The 26,973-nt window shown below is 35.1% G+C and overlaps 2 protein-coding genes across 2 annotated transcripts; one reads left to right on the top strand and one right to left on the bottom strand.

Moving 5' to 3' along the window:
* On the bottom strand, window positions 1-26,868 carry LOC112052471 (rab3 GTPase-activating protein catalytic subunit). Its single transcript, XM_024091564.2, has 4 exons — window positions 25,539-26,868; window positions 25,277-25,461; window positions 3,207-3,459; window positions 1-2,838 (listed from the first exon to the last, which is right to left on the bottom strand). Exons 1-4 carry the CDS (start codon window positions 26,787-26,789, stop codon window positions 2,077-2,079), a joined length of 2,451 nt encoding a protein of 816 aa, XP_023947332.2. The 5' UTR covers window positions 26,790-26,868; the 3' UTR covers window positions 1-2,076.
* Window positions 3,773-23,114, top strand: LOC112052470 (leucine-rich repeat and immunoglobulin-like domain-containing nogo receptor-interacting protein 1). The gene is made up of 5 exons (XM_024091563.2): window positions 3,773-4,375; window positions 19,804-19,971; window positions 20,352-21,896; window positions 21,989-22,532; window positions 22,611-23,114. Exons 1-5 carry the CDS (start codon window positions 4,373-4,375, stop codon window positions 22,871-22,873), a joined length of 2,523 nt encoding a protein of 840 aa, XP_023947331.2. The 5' UTR covers window positions 3,773-4,372; the 3' UTR covers window positions 22,874-23,114.
* Window positions 26,869-26,973: the final 105 nt, after the last annotated feature.

The following is a 26,973-nucleotide window of genomic DNA, read 5'->3' as shown; positions in this document are numbered from 1 at the left end:
TTGTAATATTCGTATGTATATTCATGTTATCTCTGTATAAAATTTACATATTAACAACAACAGCGCTGTTCCTAATAGATGGAGAGCCGGTGACAGCCAGATCTTCGTCATTTTATAAAAGCTGAAAGTTTGTCAACTCCTCAACTTTTTTTTCGTAGGGGGAAAAGCTCTTACCAGCTAAAAACCCCTCCTACCAGCTAAAACTCCTCCGTCTAGACGCTGGTGTCCCTGCCATAAAGCCTACCACCAACGTCGCGAGCCCTATTTACCTTCCATTCTCTCTTTCATCCTTCTCCTTGATCTTCATTATATTATCCAGATAACTCCTAGCTATATTCCATTTCTCACTGCATTCCAGCATTATATTTATTACATTGTTTGCTGTCAGCTCTTGGCCCAGGTCCTTCGTTAGTTTCTCTCTTTCAGCTCGCAACCTCGAAACCTCGGGATAGGAAAAAATTGTATGTTCTGCATCATCATTCAACTGCATCTCCTCAACTTGCTTACTACTAAGTACAGTAACCAATTCTGGGTGATATCCCCATTCCCCAAATACTTGGCTTCATGGCAACCCTTCGCTAGAGACCGTTGAAGTTTCATCTTAACTAGTGTTTTCGACGAGTTGTCACGAATCTAAGTGACTGGCAACTGAGAAGTTCTCATATTATGCTGAGGAAAATATAAATAAATTACACTTTATACTTATTATTGAGGTTCTAGACCCTTGAAACCTGCTACCTCCCAAAATAACCACTGTCCAACTCAATAATTGGTTACCGTACTAGCCTATGGTAGAAGCATGAGCTGACAAACTTTCAGTTATTATAAAATGACGTAGGTCTGGCTCTCGCTGGCTCTTAGTCTATAAGTGAATAATACTTGTGCACAGTCAAATCACACACAACTTATTAGAGCTAAGGTACTGTACAGCCGGCAGATTTTTAAAACATTAGCTAAAATAATCAAAAAATCAATATAAAGACGCTCAAGTTATGATTACCCATTAGAAATCAAACACGATAGAGTGAAGGAATGCCAGAGCTTGGCAATATCTCTGCACAGTTATACTTATTTTAAAAATAACATCTGATAGTTATTACGACAGATGTTATGACAGATATCTATGTATTGCTTTGACTTTTGATTTCACTTTGTATAATGTTCTAGACTTCTAGTAGAAAACATTTTAGGCATGTTTACAAAAATTTGGAAATTGTATTTTTGGGTCATACAAAAACACAAAATACCAAAATTGCCCTAGCCATTGCGCGCGAGCCGGGGGCGTGTAGCGATGAATTAAAAACCCACAACTCATGCACGTCACTTCCCGCACGCACGATTTTACACCCGCGCAGTCTTTCCCCCTGTCGCCCGCATATCATGAGAGTGTTATCAACGAACTTGCCAGACTATAGTACAGAAATAAAAGTATGACTGCACGCTTAAACTTTACTTTATAACATTTAACTCTTACCGATATTATTTATTTTAACATGAAAATATACCCTATTTTACAAACATATAATAATCTATACAACAAAACTAGCAATTCTAGCGTATATGGCTAAATAAAAATTTTAATCTATCTAATTACTGACAAAATATATTAACTCAGTCAACATCTTTCTTAGGCCTAGGCGATCACAAAACTATCTGCATACCTATGTTTATCCACTAACAAATACCAAATGTTGTATTTTAACATAATAGTTTACATTTTCTGAGACTTGAAAAACGAATAAAAAACCTTAGTTATTATTTCATATTAAAGTTTACTACATATTAAACGAAATAATAACAAAGTATTACATGGGAAATATTATTATTTTAAAAACATTTGCAGATTAAAAATTTTAGATTTAACTTTTCAAATCCCACCTTATGAATGATATTAAAACTGTAATAAAAATAATAATAATCATAACTTTCTTATTAAATGTAAATTTTTTGCGTCGCTTGTAGGTCACTGGTAGATGAGATGACATCTCAATCTGTCGATCTAGCAATTCCAATCAGTACGAGTAAAAGTTTTGACATTAAAATTGACCCGACAATTCCTGTACATTACAACTACAACTACAAACATACTATGCGTTCAGTAAATGCTCCTACAATAGTCATTTCATTAGAGAGAGTAGCACGCATTACTTGAGGACCTACTTCGTCTTTAACCCTCAAAGTGAATTCTCTCAACACCGGCGCAGGTAGAGCACCACCCATTGCGTTCAGCACCCTGGTTCTACCAGCTACATCTAAAGGTTTACCTTCGGCGCTTTCCCCTAGCACCTTACGGACGCACATGGATCGACAAGCTTCTCTCTCAGCTTCTAATATCTCTCTTGCCGCTATTTCAAAAGTGCGCCGTTTATCCACACCACCGATTGAGGAACTCGTCGCTTGAGCGCCTTCTGAAATAGCCTTTATAGCACCCGCTTTAAGAATAGCTGGTAACAACAGTTCAGCCACGCCCCCTGTACTTCGGGATCGCAGAAAATGTAAAACCTGCTCAGCTTCCCGCGACTCGTCAAAGAGCCGCCGCTGCCGCGCCGCAGGAACTGGTCGCGCGACATTCCACGCTTCAACCCAAGGGTTTCCTGGCAAAAGCATTCGATCTCCTAACGACCCGCCGTCATCGGGCTTCCAATCCCGTGGTGAGTACCAGTGCACAAAATCGCACAATTCTGCACCTGGGTTGGCAGCCTTGAACGCTTCCATATCCGAGAGAAGGGAAGCACTCATCATTCTAGCGCGGAGTTCAGAAGCTTTGGCATCATCACCGAGGCGCACCATGAGCTCAGCGTCTTCTTCTAATTGATCTTCAGTTTTGGGCGCAGGATCCTGCAAAGAATTAATAAAAGATTGTTATCATACGTCAATTACTCAAAAATTTAATTCATGTATTCAAGTATACTGTATTCAAGTCTAATGAATTCTAGAGTCAATGCATTTGACTATTTCTAATGCCGAGCTAGAGCACAAGCTTCTTTCATATAGGGTTTTCAAGTTTAATCAAAGACATCTTTGAGCTACATTATCAGACAAGTTTCATAATACCATTTTAATAATACATGTACCTATTTAATCAATCGGTTCTAAACTACACCAGAATAATTTTAAATAAATACTTTAATAACCATGCAAACTAAATCTTACTTAATCGACAGCGATAGCAAAAGTGATTTGATACTCGTAACTCATGAAATTACCTGTGTTCGGGGAACGTACAGTGGTGCTCCATTTTTCAGTGTGATATCGTCTAGGCGATGAAGACGACCAACTGGCCGGTCCCAGGGCAACTGATCCTCTGCTTCTTCGTCTTCTGAACAATCAAAGAACTCTTCTTCTGAAGAATACCCTGATGCGCCAGATCCTTCTTGCGCTCGTTTAATACAGCAGTTCAGAAGTTGCAACTTCTGATGAAGCAGACAGGAACGAGCGTTCGGAGCACCTTCCACCACTCTGGTAAAAAATATGATCCTCATTAAATAAGAACTTTCGATTTCGCTCAAGACACAAATAACAGATGGTAAAAACAACAATGTTAGATAGACATACAAAAGAAATAAAATGTATACAATAAACAGCGGCTGTCACGTAAAAGAGATTTTAATTTTAACTTTCACTTAAAAGTTTTGTAAAATAAATACATGACCCCGAAAAGAAAGTGAATAAATCAAAAGAATGCAAGCCGGCTAGCGCAATAACATTTTCTCTTTCGTGTATGCAAATTCATATGGATACTGTATAAGAAAAAACATTATAAAGTAGACAAGACAAGTACCTACATAAATTTCCGTCAATTAATTCCTGTTTAGTTGTCTATAATTATTGTAATGAACTTTAAATTCACACAGAACTTCTCTCCGCTTGTGGGCCGCGACCCAGAATTGGAACGTACGCGCGAACGCTCTAAGACCAAGCACCGTTATTATATTGAATTACAAATATGAAGCGAGACCGGAGAGCCGGGGCAATCGTCGGCGAGGCAACTTTTTCAAGAAACTTTACGCCTAATCGGTCGGTGAACCGTTTGTTTACCGGAGTCCACAGGCTCTGTGTGTAGGTCAGCGCTCAGCACTCTCAGCAGCTTGTGGCGACGCCGCGCGCGCACGCAGTCCGTACTCCGTCGCCGTCGAGAGCCGCGCGCGCATCCAGCGCAGTCATGGATGTGAGCCGACCGAACCCCTAACAGTTCAGCAAATACTTCTACATCGAGCAATTGGAAAGTGACCTCTTTTCCACTGTTTATTTTTTTTTTCAATATTCAATTATGATGGACCTGTGTTAATGAGCAAAATTTAACTGTGACAGTGATTGTAAAAAGTGGTCAGTTTCAAAGGATAATCCAGATAGTGAAAAGGATTTCCACAAAATGGTGAGTTTGAATAGGTTAACAATACTTAAATATATATTCATTTGTAACATAAATAATCATTTAAAAGGAGAATTAAATAAAGTTAATTCATAAGAGCCCCAAATTTTTTCTCAAACTGGAAAAAATTCACTGCTGAACATTTTTTTATCATAGCCATTAAACGAATATTATCGAAGCCTGCCAGTGATATGACCGACATTTAAGATACGTGTACGATTAAATTAGATACCAAGTTAATGCAGCTAAAAGCTTTACTAACTTCAAATACGTTGCTTACCCATTAGAACTAAGTGAAAACATTGCCCACCAAACAAATTTTCACCAGTACATCGCAATTATAGTCATATTTTGTTCATAAATGTTCATATTAACCGTCACATAATCATTACTATTATAATTATAAATTATCTTTATAAATAAATTATAAAAATATTTTTAAAATCCATTATACATTATAGTAACACTATACAATAAACCAATAAACTACTAATGTCTAATAATGTCATACAATTTTATTTTCTAGAAATTCGTTATAGCTATAGAAAGTCTTCTCGACAAGCCAAGCTTTCAGTTTATTTTTAAAAGTATTAATATTTGTTTTTTTTTATACTTTGTGGAATCCTATTAAAAACTTCTGGATCCATCCCTGTTACTGTCTTCGACGCTTTTTTAAATCTGTGATATTTGCTTAGAAGTCAATTCGGGTATCGCATTCGCAAGTTACAAACGCTCCTCTTGACAAACTGGCTTTGATTCAGCGCTACGTATATTGATACGAGTACATTATAAATTAATAGGCACGGCAACGTTATAAAAAGGCAAATTAAACTATACTCGAACATATGTATTATAGACGTACCGGAGAACACGCCTAGTTGCTGTTAATTAATAATTAATTATGTAGATTTATAACAACATTTTAAGCACGGATGCTTATTATTAATCGACGCGAAATCGAAACTCAGTCAGTAAAACAGACAACATCAAAAATTTAAGAATTACAACATTATTAAAATGAAGAAGACATTGTAATTTAGTTAGTAAAGACGATAGATAGGTAGAAGTTTTCTTTAATGAGTGTTGCGCCATACAAAGTTGTAAGATCTGTGATGCCGTTTCCGTAAATTTCACTAACGATCGACATACGGACAAAAACCCTAATGGCATCGAACCTAAGACAATGGGCAGAGTAACTGTGTCGTCAACCGGCATGGCGTAGAGACGGTGTCTAAGCCGTGAGACTGCTATTGTGATTCATGTGGATTGCGAGAACTGAATGCGAGATAAATGATAAATGAATATTGTTCAATCACACATTTGAACAATAGTAGATTCTTCCGTTGTTGGTACTTCTTTAAATAGCAAATTCTTACAGGCATTGTTATCAGGCATCTATACTTATAATAAAACTGTAGTAGGTCCAATTCTGTACATTGAAGATTTTGAAAATTTTTGTTGGGGGGCATTATATAATCGATACTGTAGCTAAAAATGTATTTTTTTCGATTTTTTGTCTGTCTATCTGTCTGTCTGTCCGTGTTTTTATGTTATTCGGGCATCACGCCGAAACTACTGAATGAATTCAAATGAATCTTGGCACGGTTTAAGGCCATAATACGGAGAAGGTTATAGGATACTTTTTATTGTGAAAATAAAATAAGAAGAGAGTGAAATAGGGGTTGAAAGTTTGTATGGAAAGTCCTTCATTTTAAGAGTTATATTTTTAAAAATTTGTTAATAAAAAACTACGAAATATAATGTCATTCAAAAATTTTTAAAATTCAATCCTGAAAGTGGTGAAATAGGGCTTGAAAGTTTACGCGGACGAAGTCGCGGGCGTCCGCTAGTTAATAATAAGAAGTAAAAAAGATTGTAGTAAATGGAAACTACTGTCACAGTATACTGTGCTACTGTCTTTTCAGCTGATTTACGGTAGTTTCGGCTGAGTATTTATATGCTAGTCAAATTTTGGTATATCATTGAATTTTGCATTCTACTTAAACCTCTATTAAAGATATGAGCAAGATATCATTGAAACACAAAGCGTGTAACAAATAAAGGAAAAACGTTTTCTTTTTTACATGAATAAATGTAGTAAGAGAACATTCTGGCCATAAATTTTTTATGTCGCTTTCTGTTAAAGCAATAGCTCATACAATAACTATTAATTTAATTAAACTATCAAGAAGTGCGTCATAAACTATTTATTACCTACTTAGTGCATTTATGTTATTAAATTAGGTGTCTCGGAAAGCTTTTTTCAAAAACCCAATGATTTCAAAGACCATTGTAGATAAATGTTTAGAAATCAAAAGAAAATCTAAGTAAGCATATCTATCGGAAAACTTGTTCCATTCTCATTTCAATATTTATACGTTTTTTAACGACCTTCAATTAACTTAATTGATCAACTTTTAACTTCAATTAAGTATTCTTCGCAATTAAATCTACTTCACAGTAATTTCCAGCAATTTCGCTTTTAGTTAAGAGAGATAGGGGTCTCGAAACCTATTTTTTTTGCACCAAAATATCAATCATCTTTTGGTGCAAAAAAAATTGTTTATTAGCTACTACAATGAAAATTCTCTTTATAATTTATAAGCAGGTCGATACAATAGAATGACGAATAAAAACGTATTGGGTACCTTGCCTGTGGGTGAACAATTAGATGGTGTGTATTTGTTATAATTATTTTATTTATTATAAATTTAAATTTAATATACTGTGTAATTCTTAGTTTTAATTTATATATTTTATTCGTCATTCTATTGTATCGACCTGCTTATAAACTATAATGCAAAAAAATTAGGTTGTTTTTTGATTAAATTGTAATGTTTTTCCAAGAATGTATATATTTGTACAGACAGATCAAAATCGGATTTAGTTACGTCATTTATAATTTATAATAGACGAACGGATATGGATGAAATTTGGCAAAAGGATAGATTATAATCTGGAGTAACACATAGGCTACTCCTTATTTCGGTATTCCCACGATAACGATATTCATGCGAGTGAAGCCGCGAACCTTAGCTAGTATATAATAAAATAGCTATTCAATAATTAACCTAACTTCCCCGACAGCCAATTTACCAATCAACGGTTATTGTTACTTTTGTAAGGCTTTTGTGTTTCTCCATTTGAAGATTGAAATACCCTTTCGTAGGTAATAACTTGCGTTTTAATGAATCTGTATTTTAACTATCATGATTATTTTTTAACTTAATACAATTTTAGCTTTTATCTAGTAGAATTTCTTTCATGTTTCTTAATAATTAAACAATTGAGTAAGCAGTAAGCACTGCATAACGTAAATTAATGTTTAATAATAGAAAGCAACATAAATATAAATATTATTTATCTATCATATATATAAATATAAATTACTTTTACTATATTTATAGTTTAGTTATTATCTCCCAGCTTATATAGGGATATTAGAATAGATTGATTGATTTGATTGATTACCAAATGGCAGTACTTACCAGTATTTATTGGTAAGTAGTAATACTGCCATTGGGCTGGCTGTAGCCTCTTTTGAATTTTATACAGTACTAGACAACGCCCCGCGGTTTCACCCGCATTGTTCCCGCTCCCGTGAGAAATCGGGTATAAAATATACCCCTAACCTACCCCTACCGTACCCCTACTACCCCTGCACTAGCCCACCCTACCGCTGTGTACCAATTTTTAGCTTCCTACCTTGAAAACTGTTAAAAGTTCCATATAAAATTACACCCCCTCTTTTAAGGGGTTGAGGGCGGATTTTGCCGAAAAAATAATGCACAGATTATTTTTTACTCACAAATAGTCTGCATACCAATTTTTAGCTTTCTATCTTGCAAATTGCCGAATACTCCATACAAAGTTCCATCCCCCATTTTAGGGACTGGGGACTAGAAAGAGACAAAAAGTAGCCTATGTCACTCTCCATCCTTTCAATTATCTCCACTTTAAAAAATCACGTCAAGTCGTCGCTCCATTTTACCGTGAAAGACTGACAAACAAACAGACACACACACTTTCACATTTATATCAAATCAAATCAAATCAAAAATCATTTTTATCAAGTACTCAGTTACAAGGCTCAGTTTACAAGCACTTTTGACACGTCAGTTGACTATTTGTAAAGATTCTACCACCGGTTCGGAAGGCAGGTTCTGCTGAGAAGATACCGGCAAGAAACTCAACAGTTGCTCTTTTGAAATGAAAAAGTCATACAGTATTATAATTTACAATTGATAACAATTACAATTTCTTATAGTTTTATTTCCTGTGTGAAGGTGGAAGCTGATCCAACGGCCTCCAAGCATCTTTATCATTAAGGAACATTATAATATTAGTAAGGATTATAGATATAAGATGTAAGTAATTGAAAATATCATTCCATCATGTAATATTTCATGGCAGGTGGAGAAATTTCTTTTAGTTTATTGACCTTGGCAGATGCGAAGCGCAGTGCGGTGATCATTTATCCTTGTCACGCGTGCCTCTCTAGATTGACGGACAACCATTTATTCTGTATTTGGTCGCAGTTACATGTAATATAAATCCAATCCAGAGCTACTAAAGACCTGGCAATAAATTTGTAAATTTTTTCATGCCATTATCGTTTCAGTAAAAAGAACGCCCACTAAATATCGTAACGCATTTCTTGTCACCAAAATTCGTTACATTATTCCGTTTAAATGAGCAAGTTAGTTCAATCTCATCATCATTAACAACCCATATTCGGCTCACTGCTGAGCTCGAGTCTCCTCTCAGAATGAGAGGGGTTAGGCCAATAGTCCACCACGCTGGCCGCTGCTGGCAGATAATTAAGAGAATCCTCTGGTATGCAGGTTTGCTCGCAATGTTTTTCGTTCACCGTTTGAGACACGTGATATTTAATTTCTTAAAATGCACACAACTGAATAGTTGGAGGTGCATGTCCCGGAGCGGATTCGGAACCACACCCTCCGGATTCGGAGGCAGAAGTCATATCCACTGGGCTCTCACGGTTCTCTAGTTCAATATAGGTACATAAATGAAATTTAAGTATTTCTGATTGCCTAAAAGTAGTGTATGGGCTTTACCAGACTTTCTGCGGCATAAACATGGCTATAAATGGCTAAACAGCCATTGAACTGTGATTTAGTAACATCCATAAATATTCGTTACGTTTCCTGAAACTTTTTTTAGTTATCCAATTTTCTGTTTTTGCAATTTTCAGGATTTTTCTTTCCGTAAAAATTTTGTACAAGTAATTCTACGACCAAGGAAAATATGAATTCATCTTATATAATTTATAGATTAGTATATAAATAAATAAACAGCCCCTGTAGCCGAGTCGCACGTCGATTCTCTTTCTACGATCGCAAACGCTTCGAAAACTAGAAAAATGTATGGGAATGACATTTGCTATCGACAGGTCACGTGATCAAGATCTGTCAGAACAGAACAGAGGCTGTTTTGATCACGACTGTCGTAATTATTGTGATTGTATGGCAATAGATTTAGGTTCACCGCTTTTCATTTGTCTGGGCAAGGAAGAGGAGTACATGTCATAATGATACTCCTTAGCACTACACCCGGGTCAAAAGTCCCGGGTTCTGCGCTCGGAGTTTTTCTCTCTGCCATACAATAGATCCGGCTTGCGGACAGTGTAATGCTAAGACATATTATTATTATTATTAAATAGTATGGATAAAACATTGCATGAGTCTGAATAGCACATGACTTCATCTTCATAAAATTGACAATATCTTGTCAAAATTTGCGCTCTAATACAGTCAGTAGAAAGTTAGTTTCTTAACGGAAAGTTATCTTATTCGTAGTACTTTTGGAATGTCATTAAATTAAACTGAATGTTGGCGTAATGTCTATTAAATTACCTTTATTATTTACAGCACCCATTACATACCTAGTATGTTTAGTATATCAGAACTACTAACTCAAAGCTTTGTTTTTGTTTTTTCTTAAAGATAAGTGTGTAACTTTTTATTATTTTTAGTTACCTACACTTATAGTTTTAAGTTATTTTATGTTAAACATTATTGACGAAAAAAAGTAAAAAGACAAATTCAGACATTTATGGATGTCTGAATTGATGCCGTCTCTACTTTCATTATATCAAACTCTATCTAATCTATCTATCAAATCATTTCATCATCATCATCATCATTCAATAGCCAAACTAGATAGATAGAAGTTAACTAACTGCCTAGGAATCATCATACTTTTTTCATTTGCATTGGGCACAGTTAGGTTATAGATTTTATTAAGAAATAATATATAAATATAACTTGAAGAATATCCCATATTCTTGCTTCTTGTATACACTTTTGAAATAGGTATCACCTGGCACACAAACACGGTTTCGACAGGTTTCTTTCGGTACGTTAACAAGATATAAAACGATTCTCATCTGGCAGTGAAATAATCATAACTTAAAACGTGCTTCTAGTCTCGGATCTCACGTAAAAAATATTCCACAATTTAACAAGCGTTTTCTGTTTTGTTATATATATCGTAAAATAATAATACTAATATGATTTTTACAATGTTAGATATACCTAAAGATTCTTGTTATTGTTACAAATAACAAAAATGTGAAGTTTTTTTTATAAGTGGTGGATGGCCCACCTTATGGTCAGTGGAAAACCTAAAGCAGAGTCAATAAGCAGGTCCTACAAAGTGCCGCTTTGTGGCAATTATTATTATTATCTGTACTTTTTAGATGAAAAAGTTTTTTTATATACCTATTTTAGCCTTATTGGCATAACTAAAATTACTATGAACTTATCCAAAAGGAGTGTGGATTTTCATCCTTCTAACAAATTAGCCCGCTTCCATCTTAGACTGCATCATCACTTACCATCAGGTGAGATTGTAGTCAAGGGCTAATTTGTAAATAATAATAAAAAATCTAAACAGTGAACGCTTCTGGAACTGGAAAGAAAGGAAAATTTCTAAAAATTAAATATCATCAGAATCTCTGAAAACAGTGACTAGTTAAGAAACATTCTAATTCCACAATAATAAATATTACCTAGTCAAAATTCACTTTAAGAGATTTAATTTTAGGCATAAATTTCACGAATTGTTTGTTATATTTGAGACTACTTTTTTCTGTGGGCTCTCGGCGCAAGAGGCGCACCGTCGCGCGTCGCTCAGTATCTCGGCCACGCTTCTGTGCCAGCCTCCCACTACTCATCAACGCATCACCGCACGTGGTGCCTACTTTTTGTCGGCATTCTTTTTACTAATGAATGTACGTATTCGCCACATTTCATACCTGTGTAGACTATTCGCCTCTCACATTTTTACTACACTGTAGAGGAGTGTGTAAATAAACGTAACATAAGGCACATTAGTTGAATCACAATCAGCTTTATCAGTTTCATTTGATTGTTAGCTGAAATCAAAGCGAAAAGTAAAAGAACGCTTAAAGCTCCAAGAATAGCAAAAAATAAACATAATCGTTTTCTCCATTGTATAACTTGATGGGTAGCAGCGTCAGTGATTGTAGAATCAATTTGTGGTAGAGGAAACACCTCGAGCAGGTAACAGGACGTGTGATCTTGGGTGTAGGTTTAAGGATATTAGAATGCGTTAACACTCATTGCCCGACATGTTCTCTATGCCCACACTAAACAATGTATGATCAATTTATTATTGATACATCATACATCACAAAACATTATCGTACAAAATCACTGCAACTATCAGAACAAAGAACTATTATCACAGTTCTAACAACTTCATACATATTATACACCCTATTTATAACAATATAAATAATGAATGTCAATACCACCCGTATTATAGGAACTCGTAACAATCGGATGTCTATTAAAATTAAATTGTGAAAGCACCCATCGATTCTGTGTGCGAAAAATTTATTGAAAATTAAAGATCACAAAAATCGAAGATCACGACTTTGATCATTAAATTGTAATAATCTCACCAATTCTGAAAATTACAGCTTTAAGTAATTTTATTCTTGCTCCCAAGAATCTTGATATACATGTACATATTGCTAAAAGAATGAACCTACTCAATGTAATGTAGAACAAATTTCACACTACGAAATAATAAGTTAATATAAGAAATATATTTTACTCGTATCTATTAAGTAACACTTAACAAAATTGCTATTAAATAAAATCGATAATAATCAATTCATAATTAGCTTCGGCTAAATCGAATAAATTACATAATTATAGTAGTTACGCTTAATAATGGAAACTTATACGATAATCTACATTGTAGATAATATGTTGATTCTACATATCTAATACGGACTCCTTTTGATATGGATTTTTCTTTTCTTCGCGATACCCTGACGGTTGAGCTGTGTGCATTGGTATTTATATTTCAGTGAGTAACCTCAACCTCAAAGGTTGTCTCATAAAATATAGGTATTGATTGATATAACGCTCTTAATAGATCGAAAAAAAATAATATAATAAAAAATGTATTATAACTAATCTATACTTTATATTATAAATGCGAAAGTAAGTAGGTATGTCGGCTGAGCGGCTGAACCGATCAAGATAAATTTTGGTATTATGATAAATGGGACTTTGGGGCAGAACATAGGCTACTTTTTACCCCTAAAATAAAAAGAGAAGTTGATGAAATAGGGATTGAAAGTTTGTATGGAACATCGTCCATTTTTAACCGACTTCAAAAAAAGGAGAAGGCTCTCAATTCGAGTCTATGTTTTTTAAAGTTACAGTTATAAAAAATTGTGTGTGTAGTAGTATAGTGGCGTAACTACAGGGTGGCAGGGCTGTCGAAATGCCATGTGCCTAATCTATGATATACCTAATAATTTAACATTATGTAAAAATCCAAAGTGACGATTTTTCTAAGATCCCATCCAATTTTGCCATGGGCCTCAGATGGTATAGTTACGCCACTAAGTGTAGGTTATCTAAAGTAAAATACCGACAAAACGTACAAATGAGAGAATGTTGAGTTGCTAGGTAAAAATACAAAATTCGATTCCATGGTTAAGAGTTCTGATAATTAATTAAACATGATGATTTGATATTTATGTCTATAATATCGTGGTATGAGAAAACGACAGCATTATAAAATCGTAATAATAATCATACAACATAATACATATTATCAACATTGCCTTGAAAAATTGTTGCTCCAGGATATTGCTCAAGCCTGCATTGTAGTTTGCGGTGCAATGTCTGAAATTCGGAAAACTTCCCGTCAAAACCGTCGGAAGGGATTGTACGGTAACGTTGCCTATAACTCTCTACTGTCTACTTCTTAGCTAGACCCTCAATAGCTTTACGGTTATAGGAATGGACCTAAACCAGATAGTTTTTGTTTCAACACCACCCTTTGGACTATTGTCGTAACCACTCCTAGGCTAAACTTTATGATTAATTGTTATGAAAAGGAGAGTATTGATCGTATATAAAAAACAAAACCAATAAAAATATCCTTTTAAAAAAATGTACGAAATATCATTAATGCTAATGTTATTTCGTAATTTTTAAACTGTAAATGTAAAACCAGTTTGTTACGCTACACTTATTACGAGAATTTTAAATATATTTAATTTTTATTCAGTATTTTCAAAAAGATAAAATTGTAATAAAAGTCAGTTATAAAATTTACGAATTAAACTGTCACATAACAAAAAGTAATTCGTGTCGACACCGATTTCTAAAAACAACGAGTTTTTTTAATACATGCACACTGACATCTTTCTTGACTTTAATTTTGGTACTTATCTTTTTTTTCATTTAATTTTGGTTCTTGAAGACAAGTTTTCAAAACTATTAATTTTATCGACCTAAAATAGAGAAGAGCGTCGCTATGCGTTAATAAGTAATACAAAAACTACTTGAATTCAAAATAAAGCTGGTAATAGAAACAGAGAGCGAAAATGTGATCACTAATCAGTTGGTTTGCGCTTTCTAAGCATTCTTGTAAGAAATATAATGACAGATAGTTTATCGTAATGAAAAAAATTGTTGTCTAATGTTGTTACAAGAATTAAAGCTAAGTAGGCGTAAACGGTGTAATAAAGAACCAACTACACTACTAACTAGATAACTTGTTTACATGAAAAACATTTATTAAACTGTACCTATCTATAAATAAAGAAACACCAACCACATCTTCTGGTGTAAAATGTTATTGGAAACACATGTATCTATGTTATGCCATATATGAGCAGCATAATATAACGGATCTGTGATATTTTAATGTCAGATACCGTTGTCCCTTTCCACTTACAAATATAGCTTCCACAACTCGACGAGCATGACCTAAGAAAGCGAGTGAAAGCTAACTATATCCCACTTACTAAAGGGCTCAACTTCAATATAATTGCCAGGTATCTACTTTAATCTTAGACAGGGTAATAGGTTATCGATTTTACTTACCCTTGGACTTGTTTTAAATATCAGCATAAAGCTTCATAAAGTAATTATAGCAGACCGACCATTTTTCATAAGTTACCTACCTAATTTCAAAGTATTATCATTTATTAAATGATAATTTTAACAAATAATAATTGCATAACCAAATATGGGCAAGTTCCAACCTATATTAAAAAATGCACGACTGAAAAAACCACATAAATCAAAAATTATTAACAACTGTGAATTCTAATTATTTTTAGTGATTTTGATTTATAAAGGATTTCTGTAACGTGCTGGGCCCATGGCCTACAGCCTACCTAACTTACTCATATACTTTAATATAACGCAACATAAATATCCCTTGCATCGCGTATATTGAGTAAAAGGCCCCTAAATGTGGGGCACATTTAGGGTCTCCCAATTAATACACTACGAAATGGTTAAGCCTGTTCTTCCATCTGGGTGCTGGTATACGCTCATATGGTCTATGCTTATATCTGAGAGGATCGTCGGCCTTAAACAGGTTTCTCAGCAGCTCATTTCCAATGACACCATGCCCATTGCCGGCGCTATAATTACGTATAAATCGTGCAACGTTATTCATCTCGTACATGTTGCGTTTTTCATTTCCGTGACTCGAGTTCACGCATGTACTGCATCAAGGCTGCCATGTTTCACTGTCGTCCATATCGCTAACATAAAAACTGTATCGTGTTCATAAATATTACACAACTGTTCCGACAAGAAATCGAGATTTACATTTGTTTGTTTTTTATATAACTATTAAATAACACAAATTGGATGCAGCTCTAAAAATGGCTATATAAATAAATTTATGTACCCAGGTGTTTCTTTTTTTGTTATGGCCTGTTTATCATTTTCACACCTAATTGCTAATTACAGCTTTCTGTAGCGAGTCTAGAATATTTTATGGAACAAACATTCCAACTTTCTCATTTGCAAAAGTAAATTCTAATGAATAACTCAGTAGATTTTGTTATATATTTTATTTTTCGAGATAGAATTTCTAATTGTCGTTCAATGAAATAAAAGCTTTTTGTAACCTATGTTAAAAAACTCTTTAGAATTAGTAGAAAATTATTATGATTTTTATTAGTTCATGTAGAAAATATTTATCATACTAATATTATAAACGCGAAAGTTTGTATGGATGTTTGTTACTCGTTAACGCCCCTACTGCTGCTTCAGTAATAGCTAGATTTAGCTGAAATTTTGAATGGAAATAGATTTTGAAGCCTTTTATAAATATCAAAACCTTCGTGGTGTGAGAAAAGAGTAGTCGGTCACTGAAAAATGGTTCAATGGTGAATAAATAAATACGCGTATTTTTATTGGTATTATGTAATATTTTATGACAGGAAGTTTACACTAGATATATTAAAACTAGAAAAGGTCATCGGTCAGAAGGATATTAGGCCGCCTATGCGTAACATTCGGAAGCTAAAACATATAGTTGCGTAATCTATCCGATAATTACTAATTCTTTTAAAGAGAAATGAAATAGAAGACAATAATTCCCTTAATTGGGTAATATAATTAGATTTTGATCACGCAACAAGAAAAAAATTTGCTCGATTCAATAACTGACTACTTACTCGCAGTTATGCTACTATCATAAAATACTATAATTTGACATTTCGGCAAATTTTTGACTTCAAAGGAAGACGTTCTCAGTAATTAATGATTATCTACTAAAATTTTACCTATAAAATATGTAATAATGCAAAATATGAAAATCGTTTTTCACCGTAAGAATAATTGACCGTCAATGGCGACCTTAAGGTTTGGAAAATTGTTAACTGTTTAACCTAGCGCACCAACTTATCGAATCTTGTAACAAAATTTGTAAACACAATCGGGTCATAAACGTAATCACGCGACCAAAGTATTCGTAATAGGAAATGATTTTCAGTCACTATATATATGCATGCAATTCTTGCATACTTTGGAAGAAAGCTACAGATTCAAATTCATTAAACGCTGGCTCTTAAGCAATCTTTACCACTCTATACTAATATTAAAAATATTACAAATGTGAAAGTAAGTTTGTCTGTCTGTTACTTTTTCACGACTGAACCGATCAAGATGGATTTTGGTACTATGATAAATGGAACCTTGGAGCAAAACATAAGGTACTTTTGACCCTAAAATGAAAATATAAGAGGGTTAAATAGTGGTTGAAACTTTGTATGGAAAGGCCTTAATTTTTAATCTTGACTCACATAAAATTACGAAATTTAACGATTATGTGAGTCAAGATTGTTTACATTGATTTCCACGCGGACATAATCGCGGGCGTCCACTAGTCACATATAGATCTACAATGATTATTTTATACTACAGATATGGTACGTGCCTACAAAATCACCGCAAAAAGTGATCCGAATTTAGCGACTTCACTGAGCGCACACATGCACAATTTTCTGTTTACTTACATATACTATATACAATATAGTGTTTACACTTCCTAAACACATATATCGACATTACGGACAATATTTAGGGATTAAGTGTTTAAATAACTTATGTTATGTTTAATAAGTGACTAAATAAAATCAGGACAATTATGCACATTTGTCCGCCTTAGTTTTGATGCGCTAGTGCTAGTGTAGATCTACAATAAAATTATTATCTTAAAATTTACTTTACGATTTAAATTGTTGTAGGAAAAAGACAAACACAAAGATAAACACGTCTCTCTTTCCAGCTCTTTCTTCGCAAGTCCTCTCGTCAGGAATTGTCTGGTATAGAGATTGCTTATAGCAATAATTGCATACTAATTATTAGATTAAATGATTCATTTTTAATGTACCTATTATATTTATTTTTGTGTGCAATAAAATATTTCTTCTTCTTCACATTTCATTTCGAGTAGTTTGAGAATTATTTGCGATTCCTAAATCCTTATAATCGCGCTACGACGTCCCTTGGTTTCACCCACTTTGTTCCCATTCCTGTGAGAATTCGGGGATAAAATATAGCCTATGACACTCACAAATAACGTGGCTTTCTAGTGATAAAAGAATTTTCAAAATCGGTTCAGAGATAACCCCCTACAATACCACAAACTTAACCTCTTTATAATATTAGTAAAGATACGAGTATAATTTAGTTAAAAGTGAAAGTACATTCATAATGTTTGAAAACAAAGTATTTTAAAACAAAACACCTAAAGATTTAACATGAAAGTGAATCGACAACATTTGACTCTCACATAGCCCCGCCGCCCGAGTACCGTTATCGGCGAAATCGCACGTCGCTCGACTGTTGACTCTACTAAATAGGCTAGTGGTACAATCTTTGACTCGTCCAGCAGGTAGTAAAAGCAAGTATATCTATTTGAATAATTTTAATTACAACCACATCTATATATACAGTCAAGCGATTTAACATTCCGGTGCAATGTCGTGTGGAAACCGTAAGGGGTGTGAATTTTCTTACTCCTATCAGGGTAGGCCGCTTTCATCTTAGATTGTGTCATCACTTACCATCAATTGAGATTGTAGTCAAGGGCTAACTTGTAAAGAATAAAAAAATCTATTATCTCTCTCTATCGGAAAACTGTATTCCGACTACGATTAAGTTAAATAAGTCTAGCAGTAATTATTATTATGTGAGCAGTTTACATCGGTAAATTTCAAAACAAATGGTTATTTATTTAGCTTTATCGAAATTTTACACATTGACTCCATCTTTGATTTCGTTTATCTATCAAATAAGAATAGAAGATTATTTTTCGACAACGCTAAAATCACAACTTTTCCTATTAATCAATTTTATTTAAAATATAAAAGATTTTTAATATTGATATGGTCACTATAAGATGTTGTCAGGTTAGCTAATTACGTAATAACTCGAGACAGAAGGTCCCATAACTACGGACTAAATAAAGTAACCGATTAGGTGTTACATGGATCTCACAACTTTTCACGGTAGAACAACTGAGTTGTATATTCTGCAAGTGTTGTTTTTGATGGGTTTTGTTTGTCGCCGATACTTTTTTTGCGATTGGTTGCTTATATACCTGTCAAATCAAAGCTTGACCGGGTTCGAAAGAAAATATATATAAGTGAATATTTTAATAAGCAGAGCTAATTTTTTTTAACTACATATTACACTCAAGTTAATGTAGAGTTTGTAATAGATATTTATGTTTTGTAAGCACAGAGACTTGTAGACACATCATAAACACAAGTCTCGGGCATGCTCTGCTACACAATAGTCACGTATTAAGACTTACACGTAGAGGGAAAGCCAGTTTTCCGGGCTAGTAGCTCGGAGCGACTGCTATGCACTTCTCTCTGCAACGGTCCGTGCACCGCTTGATTGCGGCCTGTTACTTGACAGTGAGATTAAACCAGTATTCACAAACATTACTAGGAATTAAGATTTAAAATATATATTTTTAAAAATCAAAAGTGGAAGAAAATATGAAAAAAAGTTATAAACGTAATGCGGAAATAAGGAAATCCTGCCCGCATTCTCAGTGTATAAGTAGGGATATATTTTTGCCATTGAAGTTAAAACGTATATTATCCAAAGTGTTATACCCGTAGTAGTTTAAGGTTCAAGAAGATGTTAAATGTGTTTTACATGAGGAGAGAAGTTTGGTTGTTGTACGTTGTTTCAATTAGTTTACCATACCACCGTCACCAGAACTCTACAAGCACGCAAAATTTCAGAAAGCTAAATTCAGTTTTAGCCCTCATTTACACGAGAGTTTTTTAACGGACATTACAATTAAAATTAAATACAACACACGCATTCCTTAGTATATGTTCACGCGACATCTTTTTTAAAACATGACGCTTTTTTCGAGCAGTGTTGCATTTTCAATTTTGGGCGTTGGAAATAGACCTTAATTTAACTTCATACTATATTTGGACGCTTTTTTAACGTCCGGTAAAAAAGCGCTCGTGTGAATGAGGCTTGAAAGAGTAATATCAAATTCTAAGATACATAGATTGAAAAAATAGGCACTAGAAAAACTAATTTCCAAGCTTTACATATCTGTTTTTCTTTTTCCAGGTAACACGAAGACGTGCATGTCTTCGATTATGGTTGCCAACCGTCCTTACAGTCATAATAGTTCACAGCGCCAGAGGACAATGTCCGTGGAAGGAGTCCCAGGACTTGCACACGACCTGCGTTTGTGCTTTTAATTTAGTTAGGCAACTATCCGTACAGTGCGATCAGGTAATCACGATTGATATAATTTCATCATTCATCATCATTATCAACCCATATTCGGCTCACTGGCCAATAGTCTAATAGTCCACTACGCTGGCCCAATGCGGATTGGCATCCTTCACATACGGAGAGAATTAAGAAAATTATCTGGCATGCAGATTTCCTCACGATAAGGCCTTCACCGTTTGAGACACGTGATATTTAATATCTTAAAATGCACACAACTGAAAAGTTGGAGGTGCATGACCCGGACCGGATTCAAACACCGTCCGGAATCGGAGGCAGAGGTCAGAGGAGAAGAGAGGTGATATAATTCAGAGGAGAGGTTATATAATTTACTCACATTTTAATTTGACTAGCAAAAACTAACAGTGGTTTGTTTTTAGGTGGATTTTCCCAATCTGTTAGCTGCTCTGAATTCAAGCGCACGAAAAATATCAATAGATCTTTTATACATAAACAATTCAACAATTTCCATAATCACTAATGAAATGTTCGAGAATTTGGCGATACACAGCTTACAGATATCTGGATGTAAAGTGAAAAAAATAGAAAACAATGCTTTTAAAAGTCAAGGCCCGTATCTGAAGAATTTGAACCTACAGGATAATGAACTATCAGATGTACCTGTAAAAGCGTTAAGAGTTCTTACAAGTTTGTCCCTATTGGATATTTCAAAAAATAAAATATCATACATCGAAAATTACTCCTTTTCCACTCTAAAGGATTTAACAACTTTAAAATTATCTGACAACAATATTACTTTGGCGCCTCATGCACTTTCTGGTTTGGAAAATTCCCTTAAAAATTTAAATCTAAAAGGAACTAAGCAGAAAATAGTACCTGAATGTATAAGAGGACTTCGTAGCCTGGCATTTCTCGACCTTTCTCAAAACAGCATCAGAGAACTACCGGGACCCGATGACATTCTTACTTTTGATGGATTAGATTCTCTGACTGCACTCAATTTAGAGAGAAACTTACTAGTCAATTTAAAAAAGGACGCGTTTACAGGAATTAAAAACACATTGAGCTCATTAAGTTTGCTCAACAATCTATTGCCAGAATTTCCGACTGAAGCAATAGCAACATTGTCAGACCTAAGAGTCTTAGATATAGGGTTCAATCTCCTTAATAAATTACCAACGGATGCCTTTTTCAACAATCCATCTATAACTTTACTTGCATTGGACGGAAATCCACTACCGACTGTACCGGAAAAAGCGTTAGCTCATCTTAACCACACACTCAGAGGACTAAGTCTCGGTGGACGATTCTTAAATTGTGATTGTCGGCTACGGTGGATAATTGAGTGGATACGGAATGGTGAATTGCAAGTTACATCACGCGAAAGAAATCCACAATTTTGCGGTAGTCCGCCACATTTCCGTGAACGCGGATTTTATAGTTTTGAGCCCAACGAACTTGTCTGTGATCCAGAATCAACTGTGATAGCAACGTCTCCATCAACCGTAATTAATGACTTCAGTACGAGTAATATCACAACTTCTACTACAACAACGGAGTCAATAACGAGCAGCACGACATCTACCAGCTCTGGAGTGACTAACACTAGTGATACAACAACTGTAACTGTAACAATACTTCCGACAACTACCAGTGACACTAAAACAAGTCGCGTCCCTTCAATTCGGCCAGCTGCACCAACGTGGCGTCATGCATCTCACCAAAGACCACCTCTAGTAATGAATTTTCCTCACCAGAAACCAAATATAGACGATTCTAATGAAGTGATTGTAAAAAACGCTTATAGACAAGACAATTCAGTTATTATACAATGGGATTCAGACGTGGCTAACATCTTAGGCTTTCGAGTTGTATACCGACTTTTTGGAGACAAAAGTTTTAAACAAGGGCCTCCTCTTGAAGCTAGCGAAAGAGAATTCAAAATCAAAAACGTTCCATCTCAGGTACTTAACTGCAATTTTTTAAGTAAATTTGCCCTAGTAGGTAAATTATAAATTGAATTAAATATTAATATTATGTACTTTGTTATTTCCAGGAATGCATAGTTGTTTGCGTGATTTCATTAGAAGAAGTCCACGTGAGCCCAGAAACGGTACCGTATTCGCAATGCCGTGAAGTACGAACTGTGTCCGCTGCTGCCACTAATATGGATAAAATAACAATAGCGGCCAGCGCAGCTATATGTGGCACTATAGTGGTCGCTGTGCTGGTCTTCGCGGCTGCGTCACGTCGCCGCTCACGGACTGTACATCGACTGCACACTCAGTTACCCGAAAAAATATCAAGTCCATGCTGTGGTGGTCTTGGTGGCACTCCGAGCCCTAGCGGACCCCTATCTTCACTAGCCACACTTGGCGCATTTGGAAAACAGCGCGAATGGGATCAAGTTTCAGCTTATAGCGCACGATCTATACCGAGAGCACGGTCCTATACTGAACCGGCCGCACCGGAACCGTTACCGGGACGTCCGGGGCGAGCCCGGTCGCTGGCCGATGGACAATCTTCCCAACATAGCTATTCGCATTCCGGTCGCTACGGGGCACCGGGATACCCAGGAAGTTTATTAGGATCTAGAACTGGTAAAGTTCATCACTAATTCAATACTTTATAATATTTTTAATTTTCGAGTAAGAAATATAAATTTGTTTTTTTTATAGATCTTCGACAATCCCGACAATCTTTGGGAGGGGCGTCGGAGCGAGCATCCCGGTTATCACTAAGCGGAGCAGCAGGAGGTGCGACGAGCGGCACCGCGGGTTCGAGGAGAAGGCCAAGGTCACGGTCGCGGCCTGCCAGTAGATATAGCGTAGGTTCTCTAGGATTAGGATATTGCGATACCTCAGACAACTGGACAGACCACGACATGGACATTTACATGGCGCGCAACGCGACTACGAGAGGAGGTCTGGTACCGTTATAGCGCGCGGAAGAGGCGGTGAGGGGAGACGCGGTATGGCGCAGGCACTCACCGCCGAGAGGAGCCCTGACTCCAGCGACATGGAGCTCACATAACGCGCATTACTGCCCACACCGACATGCTCATCATCACAACGACAAAAAGAAGAGAGATCGAGGAAATGGCGACATCACGTGGGAACGATTTCATTGTAAAAATGCACACCATATAAATTAGTATATACCAGCACCACACAAAAAAGCCGATGGACGTTGGAGTCCCAAGGTGCTGGAATGGCGACCTCCCACTAGGTGTACTGACGACATCAACCGAGTCCCAAGAATTCGCAGGCAGGCGGCTCAGGATCGTAATGTTTGGAAGTCCCTACAAAAGGCCTATGCCTATGTCCTGCAGTGGTCCATCGGCTGATATGATGATAAATTAGCAACCATTGTTTACTATTCTGGGATTAGTTCAACCCTATAACGTGCAATAATATACTACCGACATGATGTAGTAATAAATATGAGAAAGAACTGAAGTTATTCTCTGTTGTATAGAAATAGTACCTAAGTAAATCATAGATAGGTAATTTAAGTAAATAGATTTCGAAAATTAATTCTGAAAGAGATTTAAATACCATGAGTAATAAAAATGACAATTTAAAGTTGACGTGCATTCCTGCTATGTGATTTATGGATTACACTCGTATCTTACCTGCATATCGGAATATTCATTAAAGAAAACCAATTGTGCGTTGCCAATTATAAGAATATATGAGGTGAAAGCAAAGCATACAGAAAAACAAAATAAAATTAAAATAGGTAGGTCTATTGAATCTGATAGTGGTGTACATAAATTATATGACTAGTTATATTAAAATAGTTAGACCTACATCAGAGGTGAATATTAAACATGCAAAATTGCACTGCCTACCTTGAGGACTCAGTGGAGTGCACAAAGTTTTTAAGTAGGGCATGCACTATACTCGTACGTAAAGGGAGTGCCTCAGGGTAGGCAGGGCATTTTGCATCTATCTACGTCACTAAGGACACATTACTATTAAAAGGAAATTAATCCTTCATTTCATATTTATGCATGTATGGTGCATACCCTAGTTAAAAACCTGACCATGACACTGACCTGAGCAATATTATTTCTTAGACCACTGTGAGAGTGTGAGGTAGTGATCTAATTATGCTACTATGTACCATTATATTGCTATATGATTTCTATTTTCCGAAAACAGTTCAGTTATGTTTGTAAACTGAAGGACTGCCAGCACAATAGAAACACAGTATAAAATTATTTAGAGTGTGTGACATTGAAACCTGTTTACCAAAAATCAATTGCTTATCAATTATTCAAACAGATGATAATTTATGAACATGTTTCTGCTTTGCCGGCCCTAGAATATAGAATTTCATACAGTAATTGTTATGATAACAAAAATGCTTTTTATTGTACATAGGTAATCAATGATATTTATAAATAGGAAATATATCTACAGCTTAAGCAATTGAAGCTCAATCCGAATGGTGCTATAATTAAGAAACTTTATTTATGTTGTAAATAAATAATAATTAATAAAAGACAGTGGAGTTATATGAGTAAATAGGTTTAGCGATAAATTTTATATTAAAATGACAATTTTCTTCATTCACATGTTGTTATTTTTTTTCTTTTATAAGTATATAAGTTTATAAATCTACCCTGATCATAAAAATTATTATTATACTGTTTAATGTAATTCAACAAACACAAACTATTAATAATAAATAATTCATGATTGTTATATTTGATGTGATGTCAATAAAATTGATGCCTCTAGCTCAATGATACAGACACTGGACTCAAAAGTGGTTGTGGATTCATTCCCACCAATATAAATTATGAAATGAATGTATGGGGTGGCTTTTAGTGTAATTATACAGGGTGCTCAGGAGTATTCCCCATTACTCCAGGGTTATATTCGCTAAGGAAAATTAATTAAAAATGTCTATATATTCCATATATGTGTTCTAAAATAAATAGTTTTGGAGTAAAAAATATTTCTTTTGTAAATAGATCTTAAATTTGTATACCATATATTGGTCCATCCTTATAATAAGACCTAGCCAAACTTATTCATTGATAAATATCATGAAGTAGCTTATTAGTTTAGTACAGAGTGCCAGTTGCAATATCTAGTCTCTATCAACAGTCTTACCACTACAATTAGGTACCTTAAAATACGAGGATAGATAAAGACGTGTATTACATGGATAGTCGGAATTATTTGAATTACTTTGTATGAAAACACAAAACTTTATTTTTAATTAAAAAAAAAATTTGTCATGAAGTTTGGCTCTTATAAGAGGACTTGTCAACACTTTGAAGTTATGGAAAATACTCCTGAGCACCCTGTGTATAAATATGGTAACTTACCCAGGCACAAGTATCCTGTGCTCCCACCTATACTGCAGCTCTTGAGTGAACTCGTACCAGAAGTGTGCAAGGTACGGTAACCCTCCAGCATCCATCAAGCGTGCCAACGTGACAGATAACCTCCACACTAGACCATCCTCAGGACTTGTCTTGACATAGCTACATAATTTGAATTCATTGCCATCCTAAAAAAAGTATATGATAACTGTTAATTACATATTTATAACTACACAATTCAAAATAATAATATATGTAAACAAACCTTTTTATTCCCTATTTCCAATGTATCAGGATAAGGGAAAGTATTGTCCTCTACAGCATCAGGAAACACATAATAGAGCAAAGGCATCAACAAATCATCAGATATTGGGCCCTTGAATTCTGAAAAATGAGTGCTCCTACCTACTGCAGCTTTTACTAATTTAGAAATAGTTATTGGGGCTTCTGTGATTTTGTTCAACGGATTGACCAAGCCCAGACTTCTGCTAAGTCCTAAAACATCCATCAGTAAGCTATCTCTATCTAATAAATTCATTATTTTTCTTATAACTTCTGATAGCATACAGTTAATGTTGTTTCTTAACTTAAGACTAATTGTCCAAGTGGGTGCCATTATAGGATCAATATCAGAGAATGTTGATGAGTCAACAATGGCACTTTCTCGGAAATGTGGCCAAATTGCATTAAGTAGAGCACTATGCAGAGGATTATTCTCAGAGCCAAATGGTAACTCTATTAACTTTTTAACATCAAATCCGTCAATTGATAAGAACTCATTCGAATGAGTCCTCTTCCTCCACGTAAAGGAGTCTGAATCTTTGAGCTCATAAGAAAATTTTGTGGATATTACGACAGCGTCTAGAGGCACAGGTGATGATATTTTAGACTTAAACATACTGACTAAGCCGCTGAGATGTGAACACTGATTTGATATACGCTTCAGATGTATGACGTCGAAGCTAACTTTGTAATCATTGTCTTCAAAAATTCCTAAGTAAGTGTGTTGCCAGTGTTCCCTAATTTTAACAAAAAATGGAACACCACAGTCTACTATCGAAAATGCAATGTTAACAGAACTCATTATGAGCTTTATTAGACTGCCATCGATGAGTGGAGCTTTAGGATACAGCATGAGGTATCTCTTGAGCCCGAACCAGTTTGATACAGGAAACGGACTTCCGTCAATATTGTCCATGAAGTTTGTAGTGGAATCCCACAGATTTTGCTGAACATCATTTAAGAAAGATTTTTCTTCCGGTTCTCTTTCACTGTCTGTATTTTTAACTGGTTCTAATGCGTTGTACGTCAGTGTAAAACTCAAACCACGGAACTTTACTTCCTCCGTTTTCGCAATCCATTTCTTTGTGTATTCTGTACATGTTTTAGTTAACTTAGATTTAGATAAATTCCACTCAAAGAGTATCTCTTCTAATCGTGCTATCAGTACTTCCCATTCTGAAGCTGTTGTGAAATCTTGATGATATATGTCATATTCATCAATTTCTTCATTCATTGTTAATTTTTGCAAATTTCTTATTTTTATTGTTGATTATTTGTGGAATGAACAGCTGTTTATGACAATGACGTTTATTCATAGACTATAGATGTATAGAACATATTACTCTTTGATTTCAGTAATCTATTTGTCTATGGGTTGAGTGATGCTCTTATTTTGAACTATTGGACTATTGAGACCC

Source organism: Bicyclus anynana, chromosome 3 (assembly GCF_947172395.1).
Source record: "Bicyclus anynana chromosome 3, ilBicAnyn1.1, whole genome shotgun sequence".
NCBI classification, from domain to species: domain Eukaryota; kingdom Metazoa; phylum Arthropoda; class Insecta; order Lepidoptera; family Nymphalidae; genus Bicyclus; species Bicyclus anynana.
Note: the sequence above shows the minus strand (reverse complement) of the source record. Positions and strands in the feature narration are given on the sequence as shown.